This window comes from Pseudophryne corroboree, chromosome 6 (assembly GCF_028390025.1).
Source record: "Pseudophryne corroboree isolate aPseCor3 chromosome 6, aPseCor3.hap2, whole genome shotgun sequence".
Classification (NCBI taxonomy): Eukaryota; Metazoa; Chordata; class Amphibia; order Anura; family Myobatrachidae; genus Pseudophryne; species Pseudophryne corroboree.
This window is the reverse complement of record NC_086449.1, coordinates 789,368,574-789,383,430: the sequence shown is the minus strand read 5'-3', so window position 1 is coordinate 789,383,430 and position 14,857 is coordinate 789,368,574. Positions and strand designations below refer to the sequence as shown.

At 48.6% G+C, this 14,857-nt stretch overlaps 1 protein-coding gene across 1 annotated transcript in view; it reads right to left on the bottom strand.

The window, feature by feature from the left end:
• The window catches only part of IK (IK cytokine), a 57,820-nt gene that overhangs the window by 27,178 nt on the left and 15,785 nt on the right, over nucleotides 1-14,857 (bottom strand). Inside the window, exons 11-13 of the mRNA XM_063928777.1 lie at nucleotides 10,645-10,684; nucleotides 4,509-4,794; nucleotides 3,769-3,787 (exon numbers count right to left, since the gene is read on the bottom strand). Of these exons, the coding sequence (XP_063784847.1) occupies nucleotides 3,769-3,787; nucleotides 4,509-4,794; nucleotides 10,645-10,684 (345 nt within the window). The remainder of the gene's footprint in view (nucleotides 1-3,768; nucleotides 3,788-4,508; nucleotides 4,795-10,644; nucleotides 10,685-14,857) is intronic.

Here is a 14,857-nt window from a genome sequence, read left to right as displayed (position 1 = left end):
GGAATTGAACCGTATCACAATTAAAAACTCATACCCACTGCCTCTCATTTCGGTCTTGTTTGACCAGCTTCGTACTGCCACCATTTTTTCTAAGATTGACCTACGCGGTGCGTATAATCTAATCCGAATAAGAGAGGGGGATGAATGGAAGACTGCCTTAAATACCCACTCAGGGCATTATGAATATTTGGTGATGCCTTTTGGGCTCTGTAATGCCCCGGCAGTCTTCCAGGATTTCATGAATGATGTACTCAGGGAATATTTGGATAGATTCTTAGTTGTATACTTAGATGACATCCTAATCTTCTCCCATTCCCTGGAGGAACATCGGAAGCATGTACGCTTAGTCCTCCAGAAACTCAGAGACCACCGGCTTGGGGCGAAGCTGGAGAAGTGCGAATTTGAAGTTCAGCAAATCGCATTTCTAGGATATATTATCTCCCCAGAAGGTTTCCAAATGGAGGGTTCCAAGGTACAGGCAGTCCTGGATTGGGTGCAGCCCACTAGTTTGAAGGCGCTTCAGCGCTTCCTGGGCTTTGCGAATTTTTATAGACGATTTATCGCTGGATTTTCGTCTATAGTGGCGCCCTTGGTGGCACTCACTAAGAAAGGGGCGGATGTTGCTCACTGGTCTTGTGAGGCTAAAGCGGCTTTTGCCCGTCTCAAAAGGGCATTTGTATCGGCCAAGGTGCTGCGACACCCAGATCCAGAGCGTCCTTTTGTGGTGGAGGTGGATGCCTCTGAGATGGGTATTGGGGCAGTGCTCTCTCAGATGGGAGTGTCTGATAATCGCCTTCATCCCTGTGCTTACTTTTCCCGTAAATTTTCGCCTGCCGAGATGAATTATAACGTGGGTAACCGGGAATTGTTGGCTATTAAGGATGCACTCGAGGAGTGGAGACACTGGCTTGAGGGGGCTAAGTTTGTGGTCTCAATTCTCACCGACCATAAGAATCTGGCATATTTAGAGTCAGCGAAGCGTCTCAATGCCAGGCAGGCACGATGGGCTTTGTTTTTTGCTCGCTTTAATTTTTTGATAACATATCGCTCTGGGTCAAAAAACATCAAGGCTGATGCGCTTTCGCGGAGTTTTGCTCCAATCCAGGAGACCACCGAGGAGCCGTTGCCCATTGTGTCCCCATCATGTATTAAAGTGGGCATTACCCAGGACCTCTTGTCATTAGTCCTTAGAGCACAGGAGCAGGCTCCTCCAGACCTTCCGGTGGGTCTTTTGTTTGTGCCTCCTAGGTTAAGACAGCGAGTGTTCCTGGAATTCCATGCCAAGAAGTCGGCAGGTCACCCGGGTATTGCCAGAACTCGGGAGTTGCTATCTAGGGCGGTGTGGTGGCCCTCTGTGGCTAAGGATGTGGATCAGTGGGTTCGGGCATGTGACATCTGTGCCCGAAATAAGACTCCTAGAGGGGTTCCTGTTGGCCCATTACATCCACTCTCTATCCCATCTAAGCCATGGACCCACATTTCAATGGATTTTGTGGTGGACTTGCCCAAATCCTCGGGGATGACAGCCATCTGGGTTGTCGTTGACAGGTTTTCGAAGATGGCGCACTTCGTTCCACTGGTTGGGCTGCCATCGTCCAGACGCCTGTCTGAATTATTTATGCTGCATGTTGTGCGTCTCCACGGGTTGCCACTTGATGTGGTCTCTGACCGCGGATCCCAGTTTGTGGCCAAATTCTGGAGGGCATTTTGTTCCGATCTCCAGATTTCTGTCAGCTTGTCGTCAGGCTACCATCCGCAGTCTAATGGGCAGACTGAAAGGGTGAACCAGTCCTTGGAGCAGTTCCTCAGGTGTTATGTCTCCAAGTGTCAGACTGACTGGGTTGCTCATCTGTCCATGGCGGAGTTTGCCTATAACAACGCGGCTCACTCTGCTACAGGGATCTCTCCCTTCCTTTGTGTGTATGGGCATCATCCTAAGGCCAATTCTTTTGACCCCCTGGACTCCACGCCTGGTGGTTCCTCTGTGGTTTCGGTCCTTAGAGGTATTTGGAGGAAAGTGAAGAAAGCCCTTGTGTCTGTGTCATTAGTGACCAAAAGGGTTTTTGATAAGCGGAAAAGACCCTGCAGCTTCAAATTAGGAGACTTCGTCTGGTTGTCTACCAAGAATTTGAAGTTGAGACAGCCATCTCATAAGTTAGGCCCCCGGTTCATCGGCCCTTATAAGATCACCAGGGTTATCAATCCGGTGGCATTTCAGTTAGATCTGCCCCGTTCTTTGGGTATCAATAAAACATTTCATTGTTCCCTTTTAAAACGGGCGATTAGTAATCCTTCTTCCAGTGGAAGACCTTCCCCTCTTCTGATACGTGGCCAGAGGGAGTTTGTTGTTGAAAGGATTCTTGACTCCAAGATGGTTCGGGGTCGGCTGTCATTTTTGGTGCACTGGAAGGGGTATGGCCCGGAGGAGCGGTCGTGGGTGTGCAGTTGTGATCTTCATGCCCCCAGACTGATACGCTCTTTCTTCTCGCAGTTCCCCGATAAACCTGGTGGTAGGGGTTCTTTGACCCCTCGTCAGAGGGGGGGTACTGTTAGGGTCTCCTGCCCTGTGCTGCCACGTCGTCATGGCAACCGGGAGACAAGTGCTAGCGGAGTAACCTGAGCGCAGCTGATACTCCGGTTCGGCTCTTTTGCTGTGCAGTGGTTACAGGCTCTGTGCACGGCAGGGGATCCGGTGCTGGTTTTTGTGCTCACAGTCTGTGAGGTCTGAGTGGGGCGTGGACAGCACCTGCTATATAAGGCCTCTTCTCAGGTTAAGCAGATGCTGCTGAATCTTTGTTGGTTAGTCAGTTCCTGAAAGTTAGCCAGTACTGTGTAGCTTTGTATTTGTTGTTGCTTACTGCAAATAGGCCTGGGGATTTGGTACTACACTCTGCCAATCCAGACCTAGCAGTAAGACTGGAGTCAGTCGTTTAACTTGCTGGGGTTCTTTTGCTACTCTGTGAACTTAGCAAGTTTGCGGCTGTATTCTCAGACTTGCCTGCCTAAATCCTGTCTCACTGTGCAAGGTGTTCAGGTGTCAGTTTAGTGGCAGTAAGCTGAACCTGTGCACTGCAAGTGAGGATTAGGATTGTGGAGACTCTCCTTGTGTCTATCATTCCATCTCTGACCAAGGAGTTTACTGCCACACCCGTTGGTAACCCTTTAGGGTTTTGCTGTTGCCCTTAGCAACATCATTTCGGGTTATCTACGTATTAAAACACAACATCTTGCTTTTTCCATCTGAGCATTACTAATACTAGGGAGACACCCAGTTTCTTAGCCTCTGGGCTTCTCTGTTCACTTTGTGTTTATTTGGTTACCCTATCACCTTCTGTGTACGTAATGTCATATTCCCCAGTCTGTCTGTGAGTTCATTTGTTTTGCATCCCTATCCGTTCAGACACCAGTACATTCCTGCAGGCACTGGTGTGCATAACAGTTCAAACACCAGTACATTCCTGCAGGCACTGGTGTGCATAACAGTTCAGACACCAGTACATTCCTGCAGGCACTGGTGTGCATAACAAACTTAAACGTAATTATGATTGATTCCTTTCTATAATTTATTCCTAATTGATATATTTAGTGCTGACTAGCCTGAACCACCACAATTCCATCCGTCACCAGCATTCTTAAAATTCCCCCCTGTAACTGCACCTACCACCCCTGTTTACAATAAAAGTTCTGGACACCCCCTTCAGCAGCCACCCCCGGCTCCCTACTCGGTATCAATTGGATTTAGCTTTTACTGTATAAATAGCCACTTACCTTCATCGATACTAATAGGCTGGAAAAAAAAAGAGAAAAAAAAAGAGAAATCTGTAAAAAGCCCACGTGGTTCATATAACAGATATAAGACATTAATAAGACATTAACATATTCTCATTTTTAATTCTGCACAATTATATTTAGCCAGGAATAAATAATATTTAGTCATACTAGTTTCCCTTTATGGTAAACACACTTCTTCTTATTTGCACTTATTTTTCAGAATCAAAGTCAACTGGCCAATTAAAAACGCATACGATTTTTTTCCTCCAGATTGATTGGCGTAAATCAAATCTGAAACATACAGATGGGTCCACGGTTATCTTGACTAGTTTTCTGTGCCTAGGCACAACATGACTTATTAGCATAAACCCTTCAGCTATTGTTCTCAACTGCAATACAATACAGAGAACAATACAGCAGGGGATTAAGTCCGACTGGCCAGTCTCAATTAATCCTATTAAAGGTCAAGATAAATCTGGACCCATCTGTATACCAGGATCGCCTTATTACTTGCAGGCTAGTATAGCTTTCATAAAAAGTGACGATGTCTCTAAATAAGTAGTTACTATTTATAGGGGAGAGGTTTGGGTTTTTACCAGCAATGAGTAGGTAGGACTCTGGTTAGAGTACAATACCCTAGCATCCAGCGTTCATTACGCAAAGGACCAAAACTCAACGTTGTAGGACAGCAGTTCCAACAGAACAAACAGAATCTGGTCTAGATTTACAGCCCTCACCTCGTCATCAGCCTTTGGTTTCTCAAAGTAGCTCTGTCTCCTCTTTTCTTCATCCCGGTCCCTCTCTCGGTCACGAGGACGGTCTCTTTCCCTCTCTCTCTCTCGCTCATGTTCTCTTTCTCTCTCTCTCTCATGTTCTCTGTCTCTCTCTCTCTCATGTTCTTTGTCTCTCTCTCTCTCCCGTGGGCGCTCTCGGTCCTTATCCCGCTCCCTGTGTTTCTCTCGTTCTTTTTCTCGAGGAGCTTTGGCCGCGGTTGGAACGTAGTCTCCAATATCGTCAAATATGCTTAAGAGAGAAACGGAACGACAATTACATTCTAAAGTAGAAGCCATCTGACTATTATATAGCTTTGTATATAAACTATCCTGGCTCAATCATTTGCAAGTAAGAAAGCCATAAGCAGTGGGGCCTTTTGTGCTATAAGGGTAGACTAGGCTCATCCCCTTACGATGGTCATGTACTGGGTGTATGTACTAAGCCTTGAGGAGTGATAAAGTGTAAGGAGATAAAGTACCAATCAACCAGCTCCCATCATTTTTCAAACAAAGCCTGTAACGTGGCAGTTAGGAGCTGATTAGCTGGTACTTTAGCTCTCTCCAAGGCTTTATACATAGATCTCATGCAGATTACGGGATCTAAGCTCAGGCTACACTGGAAAAACGTAATTTAATGTTTCAACTCCTATCCACCCTTCTTATTTAAGCTGAATTCTAGATCAGCATCCAGACACTTATCCTGTCACTAACTAAATTTAGTAAACATCGGTTTGGCCATATTGCTGCAATTGCATTGCAGAGCATTTACTATGCTCAAACCTGCTGCAGAACCCAGTGAGACCACACTTCCCTAGGGATATCAGCCCTGTAGCTGATTGGCCTCAAGCTAGTTGGTACAATGTACTCCCCTGCTATAGTGCCACCTAGTGCTTGTTAGTGGAAAATCAGGGAGACCCTATGCTCTCTGTCCTCCAGAGTTTCCCACTAATGGGGTTTAAAGGTTTAACCCCATTGGTTTCGCTGTGTTTTTGTGGCGAAAATGGGATTTAGAAACAGATAGGCATAGACTATAGGTTCTCAAACTCGGTCCACAGGACCCCAAACAGATCATGTTTTCCAGTTCTCCTCACAGAAACACAAGTGAAATAATTAGCTCCACCTGTGAATCCGTTAAAATGTGTCAGTGAGTAAAGACCACACCTGTGACCGGAGTTTGAGAACCACTGGCACAGACAAGACAGAACCGGATCCTGTATTTGGGATTCCCTAACCACCGGTAGCACCCAATGTAATCAAAGCGTCAGGCAATCCATTGCTTAGTAAATGTACCCTGTAGATGCTGACATGAAGACGGATATGTGCTCAGCATCAGAAACTGCGTATCTATGTGACTGATATGGGTAGTCAGTGGCGTGCGGTGAGGTCAATGGCTGGGGAGGCACTGGCTTCACCACTAGATCCCCAACAACATAAGAACACAAACCTCAACTCGCGTTTTAAGAACAGCATCAGCCCCATCATGCGACTGTCAACAGGGATCTACCCTACAGTCTAACATTAGCCAAAGCTGTCACTGTTGGTAAGCCACCTTGTCTCATTATACCCCCCTACTTGCGACTTGCACACCCCACTTGCCTCCCCTTTTGGATGCTCACGACCTGCATCCCAATTGCGGCTCTCACCCCCACAGTAGGATGACCACAGTTTGTGCAACTCCATTCCCGCTATCGTGGCTCACTCCCCCCCAGTCACCTGATTGTTGCTCACCCCACATTCCCTGATTGCAGCTCGCACACACGCTGCTTGTGGCAGTGTTGGAGAGAAATTAAAAAAAAATCACCATGCGGATACAAAATGCAAGATGCCTTCTGTCTGTTTGACAACAGCACAATAGCTGTCCTGACACACACCCTGCTGAGCACATAAGCACAGATGCAGGCAGAGTATCATCGGCATATTAATGCCCCCATTTATCAACATTATTATTTTTTTACACATTAATTAACGTTACTGCCTGAAGCGGTTTTTAACAGGAACTCAACAATGAAGCTGTCGCTGGTGAGCGACAACGTAAAAAAAACAAAAAACAGCGCTGTTTGTGAAGTCCAAACAGCGCTGACGAATCAAAACCTAGCTGGGTTTTTTTCTCTCACAGGTTGGCACATGCGCAGTGCCAGTGCTTCTTCCTTCCTGGCACATGCGCGGTACCAGTGCTTCTTCCTTCCTGGCACATGCGCGGTACCAGTGCTTCTTCCTTCCTGGCACATGCGCGGTACCAGTGCTTCTTCCTTCCTGGCACCTGCGCGGTACCAGTGCTTCTTCCTTCCTGGCACCTGCGCGGTACCAGTGCTTCTTCCTTCCTGGCACCTGCGCGGTACCAGTGCTTCTTCCTTCCTGGCACCTGCGCGGTACCAGTGCTTCTTCCTTCCTGGCACCTGCGCGGTACCAGTGCTTCTTCCTTCCTGGCACCTGCGCGGTACCAGTGCTTCTTCCTTCCTGGCACCTGCGCAGTACCAGTGCTTCTTCCTTCCTGGCACATGCGCAGTACCAGTGCTTCTTCCTTCCTGGCACATGCGCAGTACCAGTGCTTCTTCCTTCCTGGCACATGCGCAGTACCAGTGCTTCTTCCTTCCTGGCACATGCGCAGTACCAGTGCTTCTTCCTTCCTGGCACATGCGCAGTACCAGTGCTTCTTCCTTCCTGGCACATGCGCAGTACCCGTGCTTCTTCCTTCCTGGCACATGCGCAGTACCCGTGCTTCATCCTTCCTGCCACATGCGCAGTACCCGTGCTTCATCCTTCCTGGCACATGCGCAGTACCAGTGCTTCATCCTTCCTGGCACATGCGCAGTACCAGTGCTTCTTCCTTCCTGGCACATGCGCAGTACCAGTGCTTCTTCCTTCCTGGCACATGCGCAGTACCAGTGCTTCTTCCTTCCTGGCACATGCGCAGTACCAGTGATTCTTCCTTCCTGGCACATGCGCAGTACCCGTGCTTCTTCCTTCCTGGCACATGCGCAGTACCCGTGCTTCATCCTTCCTGCCACATGCGCAGTACCCGTGCTTCTTCCTTCCTGGCACATGCGCAGTACCAGTGCTTCTTCCTTCCTGGCACATGCGCAGTACCAGTGCTTCTTCCTTCCTGGCACATGCGCAGTACCAGTGCTTCTTCCTTCCTGGCACATGCGCAGTACCAGTGCTTCTTCCTTCCTGGCACATGCGCAGTACCAGTGCTTCTTCCTTCCTGGCACATGCGCAGTACCAGTGCTTCTTCCTTCCTGGCACATGCGCAGTACCAGTGCTTCTTCCTTCCTGGCACCTGCGCAGTACCAGTGCTTCTTCCTTCCTGCCGCATGCGCAGTACCAGTGCTTCTTCCTTCCTGCCGCATGCGCAGTACCAGTGCTTCTTCCTTCCAGCCGCATGCGCAGTACCAGTGCTTCTTCCTTCCTGCCGCATGCGCAGTACCAGTGCTTCTTCCTTCCTGCCACATGCGCAGTACCAGTGCTTCTTCCTTCCTGCCGCATGCGCAGTACCAGTGCTTCTTCCTTCCTGCCGCATGCGCAGTACCAGTGCTTCTTCCTTCCTGCCGCATGCGCAGTACCAGTGCTTCTTCCTTCCTGCCACATGCGCAGTAAAGGTGCTTCTTCCTTCCTGCCACATGCGCAGTACCAGTGCTTCTTCCTTCCTGGCACATGCGCAGTACCAGTGCTTCTTCCTTCCTGGCACATGCGCAGTCTCTCTGACCAGACGCTGAAGAGATTTGCTTGTGCTCCAGGCCGCGCTGCTGCACCTCGTACTCTTGGAAAGCCTGCAGGGAGGAGGAGCCATGCTTGGGGATCTGAGGTGTCCAGCATGTAGGGGTCTGGGGCCAGCCCGTCACACCATTTGGCAGCAGGCGGAATATGGATATAGAGCCGGGAGGGGGTTAGACAGAAACATGGAGCCAGGAGGAGGTTGCGGAGAACATGGTGTCGAGGCGGAGGTCACCGGGAACATGGAGCCTGAAGGAGGTCGCCGGGAACATGGAGCCTGGAGGAGGTCGCCGGGAACATGGAGCCTGGAGGAGGTCGTCGGGAACATGGAAGCAGGAAAAGGTTGCTGGGAACATGAAGTCGGGAGGAAGTCGCCGGGAACCTGGACCCAGGAGGAGGTTGTTGGGGACATGGAGCAAGGACGACGTTGCTAGGGACATGGAGCAAGTAGGAGGTTACTGGGGACATGGAGCAAGGAGGAGGTTGCTAGGGACATGGAGCCAGGAGGAGGTTGCTAGGGACATGGAGCCAGGAGGAGGTTGCTAGGGACATGGAGCCAGGAGGAGGTTGCTAGGGACATGGAGCCAGGAGGAGGTTGCTAGGGACATGGAGCCAGGAGGAGGTTGCTAGGGACATGGAGCCAGGAGGAGGTTGCTAGGGACATGGAGCCAGGAGGAGGTTGCTAGGGTCATGGAGCCAGGAGGAGGTTGCCGGGAACATGAAGTTGGGAGGGGGGCTCCGGCAATACAGCGCCGGTGAGTGCAAATTAACAGACAGCTACAGCTGACAAGCTTTAAATAGCGCAACGAATGGCAAATGGGGAATACCGCTAGTAAAATACACTTCCTCATGTCAAATCAATTAGGGGAAGAATAACATTAGCAGTGAAGCTGTGGGGTCTTGTTAAATAAATAAAGCAGATATTTATCAATGGAAATGGGGCTTTGACAGCAAAACCTATTGAGAAATGGTGGCATTGGTGTGCTGATGCTGCCCCCCCAGACACACACACACCTGACAAAAAGTGCTGACAACCTGAACCATCTCTCATTTCCCTAGCCTCATCACATCATTTGTGTCTCTCTCCTGCAGCCTCCACTTCTCTTACCCCTTCTTGCAGGTCGCAGGCACACATCGCTGCTGGGAGCCGCTCTGGAGGACAGGGAGAAGGCCGCAACGTTGCCAGTCTCAGCATACCTATCTGGCATAAGGCGGGGCCTCGGCTCCCATGCTGTAAGAGTGCCAGCGGCGGTGCACGGAAGGAGCCGGGTATGTAGAGATTGCCGCCCCCCCAGTGTTCAATCGCTCGCCCAGCCTACTTAGAGAGCTGCCTGGGAAACTGTCTACCAGGCAGCTCCCACAGAAGTACATATCTTCTTGTACCGCCGCCGCTTCCCCCTGCCGTGGTATGGGTGATTGGACAGTGGATCCAGCACTGGATCCACCTGTCCAATCACAGCTGCCTCGCTGACAGTGGCGTGCTATGATGTGTGTTGACAGCACGTCTCTGTCAACGAGGCACTTTTACTAGTGCCGCTTTCTTCCCTTTTTTCAATGGGCTTTTACAGCCCAGTGCTTGTTGCCGCCCCACGCCCCTCCTTATCCCGTTCTCATTGTAAAAGGGAGGCACTGCTATCGGTGCCTCCCAAGCTAATTTTGATGCATTAAAATGTTTAGAATTACATAAAGAAGATACTTATAACACAGGATATGTGTTACAATTATCTTCTTTGAATTGTTTTAATCACTAATGACAGGGGAGGCACTGCCTCCCCTGACTGCACGTCCCTGGTAGTCATGACAGACAATGGGAGAACAGTACTGTATAAATACAACTACTAGTAAATAATGCAGTGATTTAGACCAAATAGGGTGGCAAATTCAAGGATTTTGGCCTAAAATTGTCCGGGATGGAACTTCCAATGACGGGATTTCGGGGATTAGCCATCATATGCTTTTTTTTTTTTTTCTAATGCCAAGCCCCCCGTCCCCAGCTGTGCGCAGCGTGACATGAAGTCAGAGGTCATGCTGCGCAGCCCGACACCAGGCACGCTGACAGCCGGACCGCCCACACCCACCATTGAAGCCCGCCGACCCACCCTTCTCTAGCCCACCGCAAGCCACATCACTAGCCTGACGAGAGAGGAGGGTGAGTCACTGTGGGAGCCGGGCGGGGGGACGGGACGAGGGACGACCATTTGCCACCAATCCCCAATGCCGGGTATCCAGGAGTGAGCGTTTTTTAATCCCGGATCCCGGTATTTAAAAACCAGCCAGGGATTGGCCACCCTAATAACAAAGTGAGCACAGTACCCATTCTGTATCACAGATCTCATATAAGAGCAAAGCTCCAGAAATAATCAATAAATTATATAAAAGATCTTACTTCAGATCAGCCTCTGGAGGCTTCTTTTCATCCAATTTTCCTACAAATAAATAAAGAATGCATTATAGCACAAAGACATATACTATACATGCTGTTAAAAAGGCCAAAGAGGCAACAGTTAAAAAAAAAAAAAATCACTTGATATTGGATGGTTTACTTGTTCAGTCACTGTGGTGAGGTCCCGTATTAATCTACTACAGAGGGTCACAATGTATTTCCTGAACTCTATCACTCACACTACCAGAATATGAAGCAATCTGCGATTAGTTGCTGCACTTTTACAGCCCCTGTGCACCGGTTCCAATCAATGCCCCCACGGTGTGCGTTGCAGCAAACTGCTGCGCCTGATTAAGCGGATTAATATAGGATTTTAATACCTACCGGTAAATTGCGCGGAGACTGCTGCAGTACCGCCTGCCCAAACCGAGTATCCTCTTTGGCCAGGGTATTAAAGTTGTAGAACTTCACAGAAGTGTTCTTCCCCGACCAGGTAGCAGCTCGGCTTACTTGCAAGGCCGAGACTCCAAGGGCAGCCGCCCAGGAAGAGCCCACTGATCTTGTAGAGTGGGCCTTTAGAGACTTAGGAACAGGTAAAGTTGCCGACACATAGGCCATTTGGATAGTAAGCCTAATCCAACGAGCAATGGACTGAAAAAATGAACAATTCCTGGCGCTGTGATTTATACAGATATGTATGCAGCTCTCTCAGGGGCAATTGGTTATTCAGCCCCTATATATGAAACTACAGAAAAAACAACTAAGAGAGCGCTATTCACATCTGATGTGGATTTTTACTTAATATCTATGATAATTCAGCGCATTTTATACTTAATGCCGGCCGGTAATACATAAAAATCACAATGAAAAACTAAAACAATTAATAATTATATCCTTTTTTTTTTTTTTATTGTTAACTACACGTATAGATATATCCGCTCCCACTGTATTGAGATATCTCTCCTTATAACTTTAGATCTCAAGAGGAACAAATATTTTGCACATGAAACATATCCAACACTATTGCTCTTATCCGGAATAGCTGCACATGAGCTTTTTAGCCTCTGAATATCTCGCTATAATAATAATGTGTCCATGTATCGATTCATCTAATCAAAGTCACATATATTGAAGAGAATATTGGGAGCGACCTTCGGCTTGCAGCTTATTAATGATATTATTGAAGCAATTCATACAAAGCTGATTAGAAGCAACAGTTAGTAATGAGCAGACGTTAGTAATGTAACGTAAAAGAGCCACTATTTAATCACAATGCATGTGATGATCCTCCTGGTTAATTAACCCAAAAGTGAACTGTTTAAGGAGTGCAATATGTGTCCTGCTTTAAACCACGGTAAACTTGCTCGTCCTCCCGGCCGATGTTCACACTTACGACCTTATCCGGAGTCCGAGGATGTGAAGTGGTATGAAAGTTCCCTTGGTGCGGGAGTATAATGCCGACCAGCTGGTGATAGTTCGTCCGCTGTAGTATATAGGCAGAAATACTGACAGACGCGTTTCTCCGCCTACTCGCAAGCATCGGCGGCTTCCTCAGTGTCGACACATGCACATGTCGACATGTGCAGCTATTCCGGATAAGAGCAATAGTGTTGGATATGTTTCATGTGCAAAATATTTGTTCCTCTTGAGATCTAAAGTTATAAGGAGAGATATCTCAATACAGTGGGAGCGGATATATCCATATATGTAGTTAACAATTAAAAAAAAAAAAAAAAGATATAATTATTCATTGTTTTAGTTTTTCATTGTGATTTTTATTGTATTTTTATGTATTGCTGGCCGGCATTAAGTATAAAATGCGCTGAATTATCATAGATATTAAATAAAAATCCACATCAGATGTGAATAGCGCTCTCTTGGTTGTTTTTTCTTTAAAGCAATGGACTGCTTTGAAGTATGGTAACGCTTCTTCTGCGCATCATAGAGCACGAACAAGGAATCTGTCTTTCTGACCGGAGATGTACGCTTGACATATCTTCAAAGCACGCACAGCATCCAATGCCTCCGGAGGAGCAGAAGCGTCAGAACTGGACGGAAACACAATAGGTTGATTCAGATGAAACGCGGAGACAACCTTCGGCAGGAACTGCTGTCTAGTCCGGAGCTCTGCTCTGTCCTCGTAAAAGACCAAGTGCGGACTTTTACACGATAAGACCCCCAATTCTGAAACACGCCGATCAGAAGCCAGGGCCAGTAACATCACAGTCTTCCACGTGAGGTACTTGTCTTCTACTATCATCAGAGGTTCAAACCAGGAGGACTGTAGAAATGTCAACACTACATCCAAATCCCAGGGTGCCGTAAACGGCACAAAGGGAGGTTGTATGTGGAGTACCCCTTGCAGGAAGGTCTGAACTTCTGGCAACACTGCCAATTTCTTCTGAAAAAAAATGGAGAGAGGTGAAATCTGGACCTTAATGGAACCAAGACGTAAGCCCTTATGCACACCAGCCTGCAGGAAACGTCCCAAGTGAAACTCCGCAGGCGGATACGTGCGTACCTCGAACCAAGAGACATATCTCCTCCAGATATGATAGTGCTTTGACGTCACAGGTTTCCTGACCTGAACCATGGTTGCAATAACCTTCATGGAAAAGCCCTTGCGAGCTAGGATGTTCTGCTCAACCTCCATGCTGTCAAACGAAGTCGCTGTAAGTCCGGGTAGACGAACGGTCCTTGTTGAAGAAGATCTCTTCTGAGTGGCAGAGGCCAAGGGTCTTCTACGGACATGTCCAGAAGATCAGCGTACCACGCCCTCTGGGGCCAATCCGGGGCAATTAGAATTGCCTGGACACCTTGATTCCTGATTCGCTTTAGTACTCTTGGGCACAATGGGATCGGAGGAAAAAACAGGTAGACCAGCCGGTACGGCCAAGGCGACGCCTGTGCATCCACTGCCCTCGCCTGAGGGTCCCTGGTCCGTGAGCAATACCAGGGAAGTTTCTTGTTGAGACGAGAAGCCATCATGTCTATTTGTGGGCAACCCCACCAGTCGATGATCTGATGGAACACCAGATGGTGGAGCCCCCACTCCCACGGATGGAGATCAAGACGGCTCAGGAAGTCAGCCACCCAGTTGTCCATGCCCAGAATGAAGAATGCTGACATGGCTCTTGCATTTCTTTCCGCCCAGAGCAGTATCTTTGACACCTCTCGCATGCAGGCTCTGCTTTTTGTCCATCCTTGTCGATTTATATTCGCCACTGCCGTGGCGTTGTCTGACTGTACCTGGATCGCATGATCCTTGAGCAGAGGAGAGGCTTGAATTAGAGCATTGTAGATCGTCCGAAGTTCCAGAATGTTGATTGGAAGGAGGCTGACCACCTGCCCTGGACCTGCGCCACTTGGGCGACAGCTCCCCATCCTCTCAGACTCGCATCCATTGTGAGAAGGGTCCAATCCTGAATCCCGAAACTCCTGCCCTCCAGGAGATTGGAGGACTGTAGCCACCACAGGAGGGAAATCCTGGGCTGAGGTGACAGCTGAATTATCCGGTGCATCTGAAAAGGTGATCCGGACAATTTGTTGAGATCCAACTGAAACTTTCTAGCATGGAAACCCCCATACTGGATTGCCTCGTATGAGGCAACCATCTTCCCCAACAATCTTATGCAGAAATGTACGGACACTCGGGTAGGTCGGAAAACCATGCGGACCATCTCCTGAAGTGTTTTCGCCTTGTCCTCTGGTAGAAACACCTTCTGGGCCACAGTATCCAGCAACATCCCCAGGAACAGGAGCCTCTGAGTTGGCACCAGGTGGGAGTTCTGTAAGTTGAGGATCCACGTATGGTCGGACAAAAGACGGATGGTGCGGTCGATATGGAGCAACAAAAGCTCCCTCGATCTTGCCATTATCAGATTGTCCAGATAAGGGACCACATTGATCCCCTGGACCCGGAGTTGAAGCATCATCTCCGCCATCACCTTCGTGAATACACCCTTGAGGCTGTTGACAGGCCTGGAAATGGAACTGATCATCCAGCAGGGCAAACCGCAGGTACGCCTGATGAGGAGGAAAAATCGGAATATTGAGATAGGCTTCCTTGATATCCAAGGAGACCATAAATTCCTGTTCTTCCTGGCCCGCAATCGCAGTTTTGGATAGCCTGTTAGAGGCATGATTTGAATAATCTTGGGAAGGGGAATCCACTGACGCAACCACAAGGCCCTGCGCGCCGACACCACCATGGCAG